Source organism: Erinaceus europaeus, chromosome 23 (genome assembly GCF_950295315.1).
Source record: "Erinaceus europaeus chromosome 23, mEriEur2.1, whole genome shotgun sequence".
NCBI classification, from domain to species: domain Eukaryota; kingdom Metazoa; phylum Chordata; class Mammalia; order Eulipotyphla; family Erinaceidae; genus Erinaceus; species Erinaceus europaeus.
The window spans coordinates 11,583,461-11,600,935 of NC_080184.1; the positions used below are offsets into that span (position 1 = coordinate 11,583,461).

General features: G+C 49.5%; 1 protein-coding gene across 2 annotated transcripts in view; it reads right to left on the reverse strand.

Moving 5' to 3' along the window:
- The window catches only part of OLFM2 (olfactomedin 2), a 78,760-nt gene extending 63,699 nt beyond the window's left edge, over positions 1–15,061 (reverse strand). The window contains exon 1 of one of the 2 annotated variants that reach the window (XM_060181668.1): positions 14,938–15,061. In XM_060181668.1, coding sequence (XP_060037651.1) covers positions 14,938–15,003 — 66 coding nt within the window. In that variant the 5' untranslated portion in view covers positions 15,004–15,061. The remainder of the gene's footprint in view (positions 1–14,937) is intronic. The other variant, XM_060181667.1, reaches the window with a different exon arrangement.
- Positions 15,062–17,475: the final 2,414 nt, after the last annotated feature.

A 17,475-nucleotide genomic window follows, 5' to 3' on the forward strand; every position in this document is an offset into this window, starting at 1 on the left:
CTCCACTGATAAAATAAATAAATAAATAAATATAAAATAAATAAATAAATAAAAATAATGAAGGAGAACAAATATATATTTTTAAATCTTTATTTATTTTTCTGTTTGCTGCCTTTGTTGCGGTAATTGATGTCATTGTTGTTGGATAGGGCACTGAGCCCCAGCAATAACCCTGTATGCCAAAACAAAAAAAAAATGAGGAGGATCTAGTGGGGGTTGAATTGTTATGTGGAAAACTGAAAAATGTTACACATGGTGATCGGTAGCGCAGTGGGTTAAGCGCACATGGCGCGAAGCACAAGGACCGGTGTAAGGATCCTGGTTCGAGCCCCAGCTCCCCACCTGCAGGGGAGTCTCTTCATAGGCAGTGAAGAGATCTGCAGGTGACTATCTTTCTCTCCCCCTCTCTCCATTTCTCTCTGTCCTATCTAACAATGACAACATCAATAACAACAACAACAATAATCACAACAATAAAAAACAAGGGCAATAAAAGAGAGAATAAATTTCTCTCTGTCCTTTCTTCTAAAAAATAGAGAGAGAAAGAGAAAAAGGAAGAAAATGGACACCACGAGCAGCGGATTTGTAGCGCTGGCACCAAGGCCCAGCAATAAATTTGTAGCAAAAAAAAAAAAGCCTCTACTCTAAGCCACTCCCAGGTGAGGCAGCTGGGCTCAGAGAGGAGAGGGGATCAGCTCTAGGCACGCCGGGAGGAGTGGAACCCCAGAATTAGAAGCTGGGTCTCTCTGTATGGACTGTCCTTAAACAAGTAAAAATGGTATTACCTTATGACCCAGCAATCTCACTCTTAGGCATTTATCCAGTGGACACTCAAACACTAATTTGAAGGGACATATACACCGCTGTGTTCATAGCTGTATTATTCAGAACAGCCAGAGAGTGGAAGCAGCCTACATGCCTATCAACAGATGACTGGATAAAGAAGTTATGGGATAGATACTCCAGGACTACTTGGCAGTCGAAAAAAGATACTGTGTCTTTTGGGATAAAATGGATAGAACTGGAGGTGATGATGTTTAGTGAAATGAGAGATGAAAGACAACTTTCACTCATACGTGGAATCTAAAAAACTGATATGCAGGCACTTGCAAGAAAAAAAAAACACAAAAAACAGAAGCAAGCAGAAAACTGTTTCTAGGATTTGTGAGAACTCTGGTGGTGGAAGAGGGAGAAGGAGGAGGAGAAGAAGGATAAAGGAAGTGAAGGAGGAGATGGAGGAGGAGGAAGAGAGGAAGAAGGAGGAGACAATAGAGAAGGAGAGAAAAGAAGAGGAGGAAGAGGAAGAGGAAGAGGAAGAAGGAGGAGGAGGAGGAGAAGGAGAAGAAGAAAAAGAATCTGGATCTCTGGTATCAAACTCCAAAATAATTGACTCCCAGCTTAAGAGGATTTGGAATCCAGTGAAACTATTTGCCTGCCAACCCATCTCTCTCTCTCTCTCTCTCTCTTCTCCTGTCGCCTCCTCCAGGTTTTCAAATCTCTCAACACAGGGGACAATAACCTTCCATTCCAAGTTCCCAGTCTCACAAAGTCCTCATTTAACCACCTTCACAAAGTCCAGAAGCAGACATCACTCTGGTACATGTGCCGCCGGGGATCAAACTCAGGACCTCATGCTTGAGAGTCCAAAGCTTTATCACTGCCCCACCTCCCGGACCACCTGATGCACCAACTGTTATAGCGTGTAGGGACCCAAGTTCGAACCCCCAGTCCCCACCTGCAAGGGGAACACTTTGTGAGTGGTGAAGCAGGGCTGCAGGTGTCTCTGTCTCTCTCCCTCTCGACCTCTCCCTACCCTCTCGATTTCTGGCTGTCTTTATTAAACAAATAAAGATAATTTAAAAAATCTAAAAAGAAAATGAAAGAGACTGTGGAGTCCCAGAGCTTCCTCCAGTGTGGTGGGGCCCAAGCTCGAACCCGGGTCACACACCAGGCAAAGCAGCACGCTATCCAAGGGAGCTATTTGACTGGCCCTTCATTCTGTAGGGGCAGGAGTGAGATCAGGGCATCACTCATCTCTGGCACATGCAGTGCTAGGGCTGGACCCCTAGACTTTATACGTGCAAGAATTGTGCACCACCACCGAACCGTCTCCCTGGCCACCCTTCCATTCTGAACTTCCAGGGTTTGACTTCCTCCTGGCACACTCCCACCGACCTCAGGACCTTGCCCCTGTTATGCCCTCCCCAACCAGGCCCCTGCCACCACACATGACATATGCTGGTTTGCTCCTCAGCTTTGATGATCTCTCTACTCCCTGCTGTTCTGAGTCAGAGCGCCTCTCCTTAAAGAAACTACAATTCCCATGAGGCTCTGCACGCTGACTTCCTGTTAGGTTTAGCCAAAGGGAGGGACCAGAGCGAGAGGGCGGGGGTGGGGGTGGGGTGGGGGTGTGTATATGTTTCATATACATATTTTTTTAATGCAGTGTCAGTCTGGCAGCTGTGCAACCCCACTGTTTCACCATTACTTCGTTAATTTAGAGAGAGGAGAGAGAAAAAGACAGAGAGAGAGAGTAGAGGGAGAGACCCCCCACACACACAGCACAGCCCCGCCCACCCTCCATGGGGCTCCCTGGGTGCTGTCCATGGTGCTGAGAGAGGAGACACCCCACAGCCCTGCCCACCCTCCATGGGCTCCCTGGGTGCTGTGCCTGGTGCTGAGAGAGGAGAGACCCCCACAGCCCTGCCCACCCTCCATGGGGCTCCCTGGGTGCTGTGCCTGGTGCTGAGAGAGGAGAGACCCCACAGCCCTGCCCACCCTCCATGGGCTCCCTGGGTGCTGTGCCTGGTGCTGAGAGAGGAGAGACCCCACAGCCCTGCCCACCCTCCATGGGCTCCCTGGGTGCTGTGCCTGGTGCTGAGAGAGTAGAGACCCCCACAGCCCTGCCCACCCTCCATGGGCTCCCTGGGTGCTGTGCCTGGTGCTGAGAGAGGAGAGACCCCCCCCCACAGCCCTGCCCACCCTCCATGGGAAAGAAAAAAGCATCTTTTTAGCACCCTAATAAGTGACTCAGTGAATAAGACTTTAGACTCTCAACTACGAGATCCTGAGTCTGATTCCCAGTGCCACATGTTCCAGAGTGATGCTCTGCCCCTGCTCTCTCCCTCCTCTAAAAGAATAATAAATTTAAAAAATAATAAAATAAATAAATAATACTAAAAAAAAATCTTGGGAGTCGGGCGGTAGCACAGTGGGTTAAGCGCACGTGGTACAAAGTGCAAGGACTGGAGTAAGGATCCCGGTTCGAGCCCCCAGCTCCCCACCTGCAGGGGAGTCGCTTCACAGGCGGTGAAGCAGGTCTGCAGGTGTCTGTCTTTCTCTCCCCCTCTCTGTCTTTCCTTCCTCTCTCCATTTCTCTCTGTCCTATCTAACAACTGTGACATCATCAACAACAACAATAATAACTAGAACAATAAAAAACAAGGACAATAAAAGGGAAATAAAGAAAGAAATCTTAAGAAAGAAAGAAAGAAAGAAAGAAAGAAAGAAAGGGGCCAGGCGATGGTGTACCTGGTTAAGCACTCACATTACAGTGCACAAGGACCTGGGTTCAAGTACCTGGTCCCCACCTGCAGGGGGAAAGCTTCACAAGTGGTGAAGCAGGGCTGCAGGTGTCTGTCTCTCTCCTCCTCCCATCTTAATTTCTCTCTGTCTCTACCCAACAATAAATAAATTAGATTTAAAAAGAAAGAAAGGAAGGAAGGAAGGAGGGAAGGAAGGAAGGAAATAGTTGGAATTCTTGCTGTATTGTAAAAACGTGAATAAAAGGACTCAGGCCCGGGACCAGGCAATGGCACAGCGGGTTAAGTGCACATGGCACGAAGCGCAAGGACCAGTGCAAGGATCCTGGTTCGAGCCCCCAGCTCCCCCACCTGCAGGAGAGTCACTTCACAAGCGGTGAAGCAGGTCTGCAGGTGTGGTTCTCTCCCCCTCTCCTCTTGAATTCTCTCTCTCCTATCCCACAACAATAACAAAAACAACAAGAGCACCAACAAAATAGAAGAAATGGCCGCCAGGACCAGTGGATTCGCAGTGCTGATACTGAGCCCCAGCGATAACCCTGGAGGAAAAAAAAAAAAACTAACTGCTCCCACTTCTGTCATTTGAGCACTTTTTAAAAAGAAAATTATTTATTTATTAGATAAAGACAGAGATAAGTTGAAAGGGGAGGGTGAGATAGAGACAGAGAGATACCTGCAGCTCTGCTTCACCACTCATGAAGCTTTCCCCCTGCAGGTGGGGACCATCATCTTGAACCTGGGTCCTTGACATTTGTAATGTGTACGCTTAACCAAGTGCGCCACCTCCTGGTCCTCTCATATAAATAAATCTTTACAAAAGATGTATTGCAGCACTAAACCCAGAAAGATCACGACGAAGTATATAGTGTTACAATTCTCCCACTGTTTTTAACTTGGCATCAGGGGATAAACCCAGAACCCCCCCTTTTTTTAAATCACCCCACCCAGTTTTCTTTTTTCTTTCTTTCTTTTTTTTTTCCCTAGAGCCCTGCTCAGCTCAGGCTTCTCCTGATGCTGGGCCTTGAACCCGGGACCTCAGAGCCTCAAGCAGGGGAGTCTTTTTGCAGAACCACGATGCTCTCTCCTAGGTCCTGTCTTTTTCTTGTTGATTCCTCAAAAACTCTTTACATACGTGGGTTTTGTTTGTTTTTTTTTCTTTACAAATCCAGAGTCCTGCTCAGCTCTGGCTTCTGGTGGTGCTGGGGATGGAAGCTGGGGCTTCAGAGCCTCAGGCTGGAGTCTCTGCAGAGTGCTGTCTCCTCTTCCCTCAGATATTTTATTTATTTTATTTTAATGAGAATGTGAAAGAGAAAGATAGAGATGTCTCTGGCTTCTGGTGGTTTCCCTCTCCTTCCTCTCCTTCTCTCCTTTCTTTTTGACAGAGACAGAGGAGAGAGAGAGAGACCACAGCACTGAACCTTCCTCCAGTGCAATCAGGGTCAGGCTCAAACCTAGGGAAATAGCCCTGGTGGGAGAAGAAAGACAGAGAGGAAGAAAGGAAGGAAGGAAGGAAGGACGGAAGGAAGGAAGGAAGGAAGGAAGGAAGGAAGGAAGGAAGGAGATGCAAGGAATGTGGGCCAGGAGACTGCTCGCCCCTTACCATGCACAAGGCCCCAAGATTAAGCCACAAGGCACCAGGGGAAGTTCTGAAAATGAATGAGCAGTGCTGTGATGCCTCTGCTTCTTTCTTTCTGCCTGCCTGTCTCTGTCTCTCTTTCTCTAATAAAAAGAATGGAAAAATTGCTGGAAGACGTGATGGGTAAAAACCCCCTCCATGAATATTATGTTAACAAAGAGGCAATTTTTTTTTGTTTGTTTTTTTGCCATCAGTGAGACTTCACTATTCCAGAGCGACTTTTTAAATATTTCTTCCCCCCAAAAGATTTTTTAAAAATTATTATCTTTATTTAATGGATAGAGACAGCCAGAAATTGAGAGGAGGAGGGGAGATAGACAGGGAGAGAGACAGAGAGACACCTACAGACCTGCTTCACCATTCACAAAGCTTTCCCCCTTGCAGGTGGGGACTGGGGGCTCGAACCCCGGTCCTTGTGGTGCACTGTAATATGTGTACTCAACCAGGTGCGCCACCACCCGGCCCCTCCCCCAAATACTTTATTTATTCATGAAAAAGGTAGGAGGAGAGAAAGAACCAGATATCATTCTGGTCCATGTATTGCCAAGGATTGAACTCGGGACCTTGTGCTTGAGAATCCAATGCTTTATCCACTGTGCCACCTCCCCGGCCAGACTTTTAAAACATTTCTTCACTGTAATAGGGCAGAGAAGTTGAGAGGGGAGGGAAAGAGAGAGAGAGAGAGAGAGAGAGAGAGAAAGAGAGAGAGAGAGCTGCAGACCTGCCTCACGGCTTCCAAGGCTTCCCTTCTGCAGGTGAAAACCTTGGGCTCAAACCTCAAAAGCTTTCTCCAATGCGGTGGGCAGTGGGCTCGAACCCTTGAACCCTGGTTATGCACGTGGCCAAGCCCTCGTTCCTCCCCCTCTCCCCCCAAAAGTGGCCTCTTTGGACCAGGTGAGCTACCTTTGGAAGGGGGCTGGCTGTGTGCACCTCATCAGCAGACCCGACCCTAGAGATGGGGAGAACTGGGCTTCTGGGCTCAGACCCTGCAGAGGCTGAGTGAGATCATGAATATTCATGAGGGAAGGAGCCACGCAGAGCAGAGAGCATCCGCCCACAGACAGAAGCGACTTCATGTATATTCACGAGGGGGATGGGACATGCAAATTAGAGAACTCACCCCGCCCCTCCTCACTTTACAGGAATGAGAAATACCACCAGGGGACGTATTTTATTTATTCATTTGCTTAATTTAATGAAAAAAAAATTGTTTACACTGGGACCTCTCACATTCCCTATTTCATCAGTCTGGGCTGACTTATCCAAATACAGACAGACAGACAGACAGACAGACACAGAGGAACCCATACACCACACCCAGCAAGAGCTTCCCCAGTGCCCCCACACCTCCCATGTGGCGCTGGGGTTTTGACTTGCACCCGTGTGCATGGGCATGGCAGGTGCCTTACCGGTTGAGCTATCTCCTTGGCTCCAGGAATAATTGTCTTGTTTCTCTTGGGCTTGGTTTGCTTTGGTTTTCAATCAGAACAGTTTTCAGCTCTGGCTTTCTGGGGATTGAACCTGGGGCCTCAGAGTCTTTTGCAGAACCATCATGCTGTCTCCCCAGCTCCAGGGGCTGTATATTTAATTTACGTGTTTATTGTCATGATTCTACTTGACGAGAAAAAGAGAAATTGAGAGGGAAGGAAGAGGCAGAAAGGGAGAGAGACAGAGAGACACCTGCACCACTGCTTCACCACTGGTAAAGCTTTCCCCCTGCAGGTGGGGGCCAGGGAGCTTGATCCTGGGTCCTCGTGCATGTTAATGTATGTTCTCTATCTCACCAAAGTAAAAGACTCTGGGGTGGGTGGGTGGGGAGAATACAGGTCCATGAAGGATGATAGAGGACCTAGTAGGGGTTGTATTGTTATATGGGAATCTGGGGAATGTTATGCATGTACAAACTATTGTACTTACTGTTGAATGTAAAACATTAATTCCCCAATAAAGAAATTTAAAAAAAATTAAAAATGTATGTTCTCGACCAGCTGCACCACCACCTGGCTCCTTCCAGGGAGTATTTTTTTAAATAATTTACTCTCAAAAAGCTTAATTTTTAGGGGAGCCGGGTAGTGGCTCACCCAGCTAAGTGTACGTAGTACTAAGCATAAGGACCTGCATAAAGATCCAGGTTTGAGCCCCCGGCTCCCCACCTGCAGGGCGTCCCCTTCACAAACAGTGAAGCAGGTCTGCAGGTGTCTCTGTCTCTGTCTCTGTCTCCCCCTCCTCTCTCAATTTCTCTCTGTCCTATCCACTGAAATGAAAAAAATGGCCATAGGAGCAGTGGATTCGTAATGCCCACACGGAGCCTCAGCGATAACCTTAGAGGCAAATATATATATTTTGGTTTTACTTATTTTGGAGAGAGAGAGAGACTCCTTCTGCCACATGCAATACCAGGGATGGAACCCAGGACCTTACACTTCAGGGTTCAATACTCTAGCCATTGATCCACCTGCTGAGTCATATAGGGGGGAAAAAAAAGACTGATTTTTAATCAGCTAGTGAAACACCAGAGCCCTGCTCAGCTCTGGCTTCTAGTGGTTCAGGGGATTAAAACTGGGACCTCAGAGCCTCAGACATGTTTGCCTATTAATATCTCCCCAGCCCGGGGTGTGACCTCTGCATCCAGGTGAGGAGAAAGGAGGCCCCAGGTCACAGAAGATCCCACATGGAACAGCCCCCACAGGCCGGCTCTGTCCAGCCCAGAATCCAGGGTCATTTGGGGGTGCAAGTTGACATTTGTAAGATTCTGCCTTGGTCCCATTAAAAAAAAAATTTTTTTTTTGTATTATCTTTGGTATTATTGGATAGAGACAGCCAGAATTTGAGAGGGAAGGTGGTGACAGAGAGGGAGAGAGACAGAGAGACACTTGTAGCCCTGATTCACCACTCACAAAGCTTTTCCCCTGCAGGTGGGGACTAGGGGCTCAAACCTGGATCCTTGCACATTGCAACATAGGTTCTCAACCAGGTGCACCACCACCAAACCCCAAGAAAACCATGGTCCCATTTAAACCCAAAGAATGGAAGACTGGGAGGTGTGTGCGTAGGGTGCTGTTCCAGGAAGGAGTTAACATATTTTTCTAACCAAAAGCCTGACTATTATTATTATTATTATTATTATTATTATTATTATTATTATCTTCTTTGAATCCTAGGATATCTATTTCAGTTCCAAAAAGAAGGAAGGGGGCAGAGGTGCACAAAGGTCTTTTTTTATTTTAAAGATTTTTATTTATTAATGAGAAAGATAGGAGGAAAGAGGGAAAGAACCAGACATCACTCTGGTACATGTGCTGCCGGGGACTGAACTCAGGACCTCACACTTGAGAGTCCAGTGCCCTGTCCACTGAGCCACCTCCTGGACCACAATGGTCTATTTTTTTTATTAGTGATTTAATAATGATCAACAAGATTGTGAGGTAAGAGGGATACAATTCCATACAATTCCCACTACCAGAATTCTGTATCCCATCCCCTGTATCAGAAGCTTCCCTGTTCTTTTTTTTTTTTTAAGTATTTATTTACTTATTTCCTTTTTGTGGCCCTTGTTGTTTTTATTGTTGTAGTAGCTATTATTGTTGTTGATGTCATCGTTGTTGGATAGGACAGAGAGAAATGGAAAGAGGAGGGGAAGACAGAGAGGGGGAGAGAAAAGATAGACACCTGCAGACCTGCTTCACCGCCTATGAAGCGACTCCCCAGCAGGTGGGGAGCCAGGGGCTCGAACCAGGATCCTCACGCTGGTCCTTGCGCTTGGCTCCACGTGCGCTTAACCAGCTGCGCTACCGCCCAACTCCCACTTCCCTGTTCTTTATCCCTCTGGGAGTATGGACCGAAATTCTGTATGGGGTGCAGAAAGTGGGAAGTCTGGCTTCTGTAATTGCTTCTCTGCTAGACATGGGTGATGACAGGTCGATCCATACCCCCCATACAAAAGTCTATTTTAAAAGTTTTCTTTTGAATGGGGGAGACAGCAATAATGACACTCCTGCCTGAGGCTCCAAGGTTCCAGGGTCGGTCTCTCTCTCTCTCTCATTAAAAATAAAATATTAAAATATTGGACTGGGGAGACAGTCTAATGGTGCTTCAAACTTTTTTTCTTTTTTTCTGTCTGAGGCTATAAGATCCCAGGTTCAAACCCCAACACCACCAGAAGCCAGAGCTAACCAGGGCTCGGGTGAAATAAATAAATAAATAAAATCATGAGCCAGGATATGGTGCAGTGGATACAGTATTGAACTCCAAAGACTGAGGTCCTCAGTTCTATCCCCAGCATCGAATGTGCCACAGAGGGGCTCTGCTTCTCTCTCTCTCTCTCTCTCTCTCTCTCTCTCTCTCGCGCGCGCGCGCGCGCGCGCTTTCTCTCATTAATAAATCTTGGGAGTCAGGCAGTAGTGCAGTGGGTTAAGCACACATGGCACAAAGTGCAAGGACCGGCTTAAGGATCCTGGTTCGAGCCCCCAGCTCCCCACCTGCAGGGGAGTCACTTCACAAGCAGTGAAGCAGGTCTGCAGGTGTCTGTCTTTCTCTCCCCCTCTCTGTCTTCCCCTCCTCTCTCCATTTCTCTCTGTCCTATCCAACAATGATGACATCAACAACAGTAATAACTACAACAATAAAATAACAAGGGTAACAAAAGGAAATAAATAAATTTTAAAAATTTAAATAAATAAATCTTTTTTCTTTTTAAAATATGACTTATTTATTTACTATTTCACAGAGACAGAGAGAAATTAAGAGGGGAAGGAGAGGTATATAATGAAAGAGACAGACAGACAGAGAGACACCTGCAGGCAGCCCTGCTTCACCACTTGTGAAGTTTCCTCCTGCAGGTGGGGACCAGGGGTTTGAACCTGGGTCCTCGTGCGCTGTAATGGGAACGTTCAACCAGGTGTGCCACCACCTGGCCCCCCAATATTCCATTTCAATATTATCTATTTTTGTTACTGGGGTTTGGGGACAATCTCTGAAATGCTGCACCCCAGGGGACTGCCCCATCCTGGTGGGTGGGTCTCTCTGTGTCTCTGTCTCTCTCTCCACTAACTTCATTCCACCACTAGGTGGCACCCTCATCCTGCCAGATGGGGCTCAGCCCTCTCTTAAAGAAACTGTCTACTTTATCCTTAATAATTCCCTCCATTCCCCTCCACCGGGGAGACTCATAGTCCCCCCCCTTTTTTTCCCCTTTTTTTTTAAGGAGCCCAAGAGAAAAGCATCGCAACCCCTCATCGAAGTGCCCACTCAGGGCAGAATTCCAGGCACTGATGGAAATAGCTTTTCCCTTTGTGTCTGAACACTGATTTGAGGGGCTGGGAAGACAACATAATGGTTCTGCTAAAAAAAAAAAAAAAAAAAAAAGGAATTTAATGCCCGAGACTCTGAGGTCCCAGGTTCAATCCCCAGTATCACCAGAAGCCAGAGCTAAGCAGGGCTCTGGAAAACATAAACACACCTAATTTAATGTTATTTGCTTTTTTTAAAAAAAATAATTTTGTTTTACAATAGAGACAGAAACTGAGATAAAAGAAGGACATAGAGAGAGAGAGAGAGAGAGAAACAGAGACACCTACAGCCCTGCTTCGCCACTCCTGAAGCATCTCCCCCTCCCCCACAGGTGAAGACCAGGGGCTTGAACCCAGGTCCCGGTGCATGGTGACTTGTGTACTCTGCCATGTGTGCCACCACCCAGCCCCACGAGTTGTTTACGAGACAAAAGGCTGAGGCCCCAGCACACAGTTTAACTGTGGCATCGACAATGCCATGAATCCAGGACCTCAATGCATGCAAATCTAGTGCTCTGCCATTGAGCAATCTCCCGGGGAGGCTCTGGTTGACTGGAAGTGAGGGGAGGCAAAGGATGAGAAGGAATAAAGACTCTGTGTATATGTGTGTGTTTGTGTGTGTATGTGTGTGTGTGTGGGGGGAGTGTCTTCCCATCCATTCTGTTCTGTTATGTGGCTGGCCAGGGAGGGCTGCTCAGAGGAGGTGACATTCAAGCAGAGAAAGGGAGAATGCTGGGCGGAGAGTGGCAAATGCAAAGGCCCTGGGGCACACCCCATGGTTGCATCCCACTCCATCCCCTTGGCTTAAACAGGCAAAGAACTAACTCCTAGAAAGGACTCCTGGTGGGGTGGAGGGAGGCATCTCGGAGTCCACCAGGGTCGAGGAGGGGGCAGAGTCTGTATTCTCCACACACTTCCCTTCCCAGGGCACCAGGCTGGATGGATAAGGCAGGGAGCTGAGACCTCTGTGCCCTCGAGGTATGGGGGGGGATTAGGACATCCCTGCAGTGCCTGCACTGGCCGCGCGGGGGCACTGTTTCCGCTAGAACGGCGCTGGCTGATTTCCCCAGAGTAGCCCCGCCCAGTGTTACCATTTCGCCCGCCCCCAAGGCACCTCCTTCCTTCCTATTGGACCTGCCTCTAAACTAGCCCCGCCCCCAAGAGGCCTCCCAATGGCCCCACCCCCAGGAAGTCTCTCCATAGCCCCGCCCCCAGCAGGCCATCCATGGCCTCACCCTCTGGACTCCTTATACTGGCCCCGCCTCCAGGACACCTCCTACTAGCCCCACCCCTACGAGGCCTCTCATTGGTTCTTGCAGGTGGCCTCTCATTGGTCGCATCCCCTAGGATGCCCCACCCCTGGGAGGGCTGCCCTTGGCCCCGCCCACCCAAGCCACCTGGCTTCGCCCCGCCAGCAGCATCCTACAGGCCTGGAGGTCGGTGGGTCTCAGTCCCTAGGTTACAAACCACCCTCCTCCGCCGCCCACTCTTGGGGAGACACTGGATATGGGGCCTTCCTGGGGGGGCGGGCTGACAGGTGAGGGTCAGCCCGCAGGGGCCCAAGGCTCCTTCTTGGAAACCAACCTTTATTATTATTTTTTTTCCTTTTTCAATATTTATTTTATTTATCATCTACGAGTGTCACATTCACATGACACAAGCTCTGGTGCAAGCAGGGCCGAGGGGGTCGAACCAGGGACCTCAGGCAGGCATGCGAGTCCTGTGCTCTGCCAGCTGAGCTATCTCCCCACCCCACTCCAGCCCACAGAGCCCAGTGATGAGCTTCAGCCCCGGTCTCTTTCTTTTCCAGAATCCTCTCTACACTTCAATTCTGGAGCCCTGAGCTGGGAGCATGAAGGGGTGAGGTGTGTGTGTGGGGGGGGTGGTGGTCCCCACCACCTCTCCAGGTGGGCCCTAGGATTCAAGTCCTCTCTCTGAACCAGGAAAGATGTCACACCCATAAGCAGAATTTTTGTCTGTTTTGTTCAAGGTCTCTTATTCTTGCTTCTCTTCTGAGCTTCTACTGAAAGAAAAAAAAAATTCCTTCTCCTCAAGTCTATACAGGCACCATCCACACCCATGGATCCGATTGTTTGTTCTTTTAAAATTCAACTTATTTATTGGATAGAGACAGATATCTAGAAGCAAGAGGAGAGAGAGAGAGAGAACTGTAACACTGCTTCAGTGATCACAAAGCTTCCTCCCTGCAGGTGGGGACTGGGGGCTTGAACCTGGGTCTTTGTGCATGATGTGTGGAATCAACCAAGATCCCTTATTTAAAAGAAAATACATATCGTATATATTTAATCCAAGGGCTGGGGAGACAGCATAATGGTTTTTGCACAAAGACTTTCCTTTCTCAAGCTCTGAGGTCCCAGGCTCAGTCCCCCGCACCACCAGAAGCCAGAGCTGAGCAGGACTCCCTGGTTTCTCTTTCTCTGTATTTCTCTCCTTGTATCTTGCTCATTAAAATAAACAAATATGGAGGTCAGGTGATGGCACACCTGGTTAAGCACACACATTGCACTGCACAAGGACCCGGGTTCAAGCCCCTGGCCCCCACCTGCAGGGGAGAAAGCTTCACGAGTGGTGAAGCAGGGCTGTAGATGTCTGTTAGTCTCTCTCCCTCTCTATCTCCTCCTCCCCATTCAATTTCTCTCTGTCTCTATCCAATAACAAATAAATTAAAATATTTAAATAAATGCTATATATATGTAATTATCCAGTAAAAGGGAGAGAGAGTCCTTGGCGGTCACTAGAGCATATACGGTGCTGGGGATCGAACTCAGGACCTCAGTCCTTGTGTTCTAGCTGCGTCCCTTCTTGGTAGGGGATTATTTAATCTAAATACAGATCACACAGTTGGCAAAGCAGTGCATTACTGAGTGAGCTATTTAGTTCCCCAGTCCTGGAAACGGGTTATCGGGCTCCATCCTAACCCTGCCAAACCAACCCCCCACCCCCGACACACACACACACACACCTATACACCACACCCTGAGCTCAGGCAAGTGTCCTTGGGCTCCTGTGCCTCAGTTTCCCCGGCTGTCACAGAAAGGCCCGCCACACAGAACCCACTCAGAGGGGCGGCGGTGGAGTTTCCTTCAAGCAGGGTGTAAACAATGGATTCGCCATGGCAGTAAATGATAATAATGATTAAAAGGTTTCCAGAAAGCTGGAACCTCCTCCCTGCCTGCATTTTGCAAGACCTCCCACTCCCCCCCATCCCCTTTCCCCTCCAACCCCCAACCCCCCATCCCACAAAAAAAAAAAAACCAGCCTCAGAGATGAGGGTGATAGGAAGAAGAGAAAGAGCCAAAGATTGGGGCGGGGGAGGTGTTAAGACACACACACACACACACACACACACACCTCTCTCTCACTCTCACACACATACACACACTCGGTTCCTCTTCACATACCATTTTTGGGGGGTGCGGTGGGGTGGGGAGTGGAGCGTGCACAAATGACTCAATAGCCCAGAATGAATGGGCCGGGTCACCCCAATGCTTCCCCCCACGGCTACACACCAGGTCACCCACATTTTGTGGCGTCTCTTCTCAATTCCGGTGCACCCCACCCAGGGAGAGTTCTGGGGTCCATGCCCACCCCCACCACCCCCCCACAATGGTCACACACACACACACACACACACACACACACACACACACCCCAAGGTGACAGGCAGGCTCGTCTTCCACCTCCAACACTCCTTCCGTGCCCCCCACCCACCCAATTCGCAGGCTGTCACAGCCCGTGAGGGCATCACACGAAACCGCCCCTCCCCCAGCGCCTCCCCCACGTCCCCGCGGACCTCGCACGTGAGCCCCGCCCCCCTCGCCATCCTTGGGGTGCGGGCGCCCAGTGGTGGGAGGGGGGGTTAGTGAAGGGGAGGGGGTTGGTCAGCTAGGAGATAACCCCCCACACACACAGGGACCACCCCCAATTAAGTTCACACACACACACCAGCCCCAGCCCACCCCCCCCAGCACCATCCCCCTCCCCGCTGCACCCTATGGGGGTGCAGCCAGGAGAATAAGGGGGGGGGGGCTTCTGAAACTGATCACTATTGGGGGGAAAGGGGGCTGAAGAGTAAGAGGGGACCCCTCCCCAAAGCCTCCTACTTTTAAGTTCACACCCCCCCCTCCCAGCTCTTGTTGTCGTGTTGGTGGTGGTGGTGGTGTTGGGGGGGTACCTGGACTCTGGGTCACCCCAAGGCTGAAATCAGACTGCAAATTCCCCCCCCCAAAAAAAAAAAAGCATCGGGGCTCCAGGACCTCAAAATAGAGACTCAACCAAACCCACCCCCCAAGATTCAAGCTGGGCCCCGCCCCGCCCCCCGCGGCCCGGCCGGTGGGGGAGGGGAGCTCGGAGCCCCCCCACCCCATATACCCATCCCTGAACCCCGTGTTTGCAGGAGCCTCCGGGAGGGGAGGGGAGGGGGCCCCCCCTTACAACCCGCCCCCCCTACCTGTCCGGCGAGGCCTGCGCACAGCAGCGGCAGCAGCAGCAGCCGGGGTCCCCCGAGCCGCCACATGGCGCCCCGCCGCCCCGCGGGGACCCCCGCCCGCAGCCCCAGCCCGGCAGGACCCTCGGCTGCCCGCGCCGCCGCCCCGCCCGGAACCCCCATCCCGGGGGCGGGTCCAGGGGGCGGGGCGCCCTCACGTGGCCGCCGAGAAGGGGGGCCGGGGGCTAGGGGAGGGGCCAGGAGCTCAGGGGAGCAGATGACAGATGGCTCACACGCCCCCCACACCCGTATCCCCCTCCCCCAACAAAGTGTTGAACGGCGGCGCGCAGGCGGAGCGCCGGACTTGCACGGCGGAGCTGAGGTCCCAGAGGCCACAGGTTCGATTCCCAGAATCGGCACCGGCCAGAGTTGAGCAAGGTTCTGGTCTCTGTCAAGGAAGAGAGGGAAGGAGGAAAGAAGGAAGGAATGGGGAGACAGCGTAATGGTTCTACAAAAAGACTTTCCTGCCTGAGGCTTTGAGGTGCCAGGTTCAATCCTCAGGACCACCAGAAGCCAGAGCTGAGCAGGGCAGGAATAAATAAAATAATAATAACAATAATAATCATTTAAAAAGTGAATTTGGGGCTAGGGAGACAGCATCATGGTTCTGCAAAGAGACTCTCCTGCCTGAGGCTCTGAGGTCCCAGGTTCAACCCCCAGTATCACCAGAAGCCGGAGCTGAGCAGGACTCCCATTCTCATGCAAGAGAAATGGAGGGAGAGAAAATGAATGAATGAATGAATGAATGAATACCCAGAGGACTGCTCTGCTCTGATTTATGGTGGTGTCAGGAATTGAACTGGGAACCTCTGGGGCCTCAGTCATGGATGTTTTGGGCTCACTGGTCCATAAATATAATTATTTTTGAGGTTCAGAGATGAACCTCTGGTCTCTCTCTCTCTTTCTCTGTCTCACTAAAATACAATATATTTAAGTAAATCTTTTGTGATGTCTCCCTAGCCCTACAAAAACGAATTTATAGAACCCAGGAGAACTTCACTCCTAGACTTTAGCAGAAGTTGAGACACTGAGTCATTACTTAAAAACGATGCTCCCTACCTGCGGGGGGTGGGGGGGGGCGGTCGCTTCACAAGTAGTGAAGCAGGTCTGCAGGTGTCTCTGTCTCTCCCTCCCTATCTCCCCCTTCTCTCTCAATTTCTCTCTCTGTCCTATCCAATAAAATGGAAAAAAATGGCCGCCGGGAGCAGTGGATTTGTAATGCCTACACCAAGCTCCAGTGATAACCCTGGAGGAAAAAAACAAAAACAAACAACAACAAAATAACTCCCAGTGGGCCGGGTGGTGCTGCACCTGGTTGAGCGCACATGTTACAGGGCACAAGGACACAGGTATAAGCCTCTAGTCCCCACCTGCAGGGGGGAGGCCTCACGAGTGATGAAGTACGGCTGCAGGTATCTCTCTGTCTCTCTCCCTCTCTATCACTCCCCTTTCTTCTCGATTTCTGGCTGTCTCTCTCCAATAAATCAATAAAGATAATAAAAAAGAAATTTAAAGGGAGTCAGGCTGTAGCGCAGCGGGTTAAGCGCAGGTGGCGCTAAGCACAAGGACCGGCATAAGGATCCTGGTTCAAGCCCCCGGCTCCCCACCTGCAGGGGTGTCGCTTCACAGGTGGTGAAGCAGGTCTGCAGGTGTCTATCTTTCTCTCCCCCTCTCTGTCTTCCCCCTCCCCTCTCCATTTCTCTCTGTCCTATCCAACAACAATGACAACAATAATAACTACAACAATAAAACAACAAGGGCAACAAAAGGGAATAAATAAATAAAAATAAATATAAAAAATATATATATTAAAAAAAAAGAAATTAAAAAACTTAAAGATGTCCCCAGCTCTCTCTCCTCTTCTCCCCCAAAACTGACTTATTTTAAGAGAGAGAGAGTAGGGCAGGGGTAGATAGCATAATGGTTATGCAAAGAGACTTTCATGCCTGAGATTCCAAAGTCCCCTGTACCACCATAAGCCAGAGCTGAGCAGTGCTCTGGTAAAAAAAAAAAAAAAAGAGAGAGAGAGTGAAAGGGAGGGAGGCAGATCACGGTGTAAGTGCTGTACATGAGGCCAGGGATTGAACTTGGGGCTTCAGGTGTGCAAGTTCTTTTTTTTTTAATATTTTCTTTCTTTCTTTCTTTTAATTTTTATCAGTGATTTAATAATTATCGACAAGGCTGTGTGGTAATAGGGTTATAGTTCCATACAATTTCCACCACCAGGGTTCCATGCCCCATCCCCTTCATTGGAAGTTCCCCTATTCTTTTTTTTTTTTTTTTTTTGCCTCCAGGGTTATTGCTGGGTCTCGGTGCCTGCACTACAAATCTACTGCTCCTGGAGGCCATTTTTTTCCCTTTTTGTTGCCCTTGTTGTCTTATCATTGTTGTTGTTGCTGTTGTTGTTATTGCTGTCGTTGTTGTTGTATAGGATGGAGAGAAATCGAGAGAGGAGGGGAAGACAGAGACAGGGAGAGAAAGATAGACACCTGCAGACCTGCT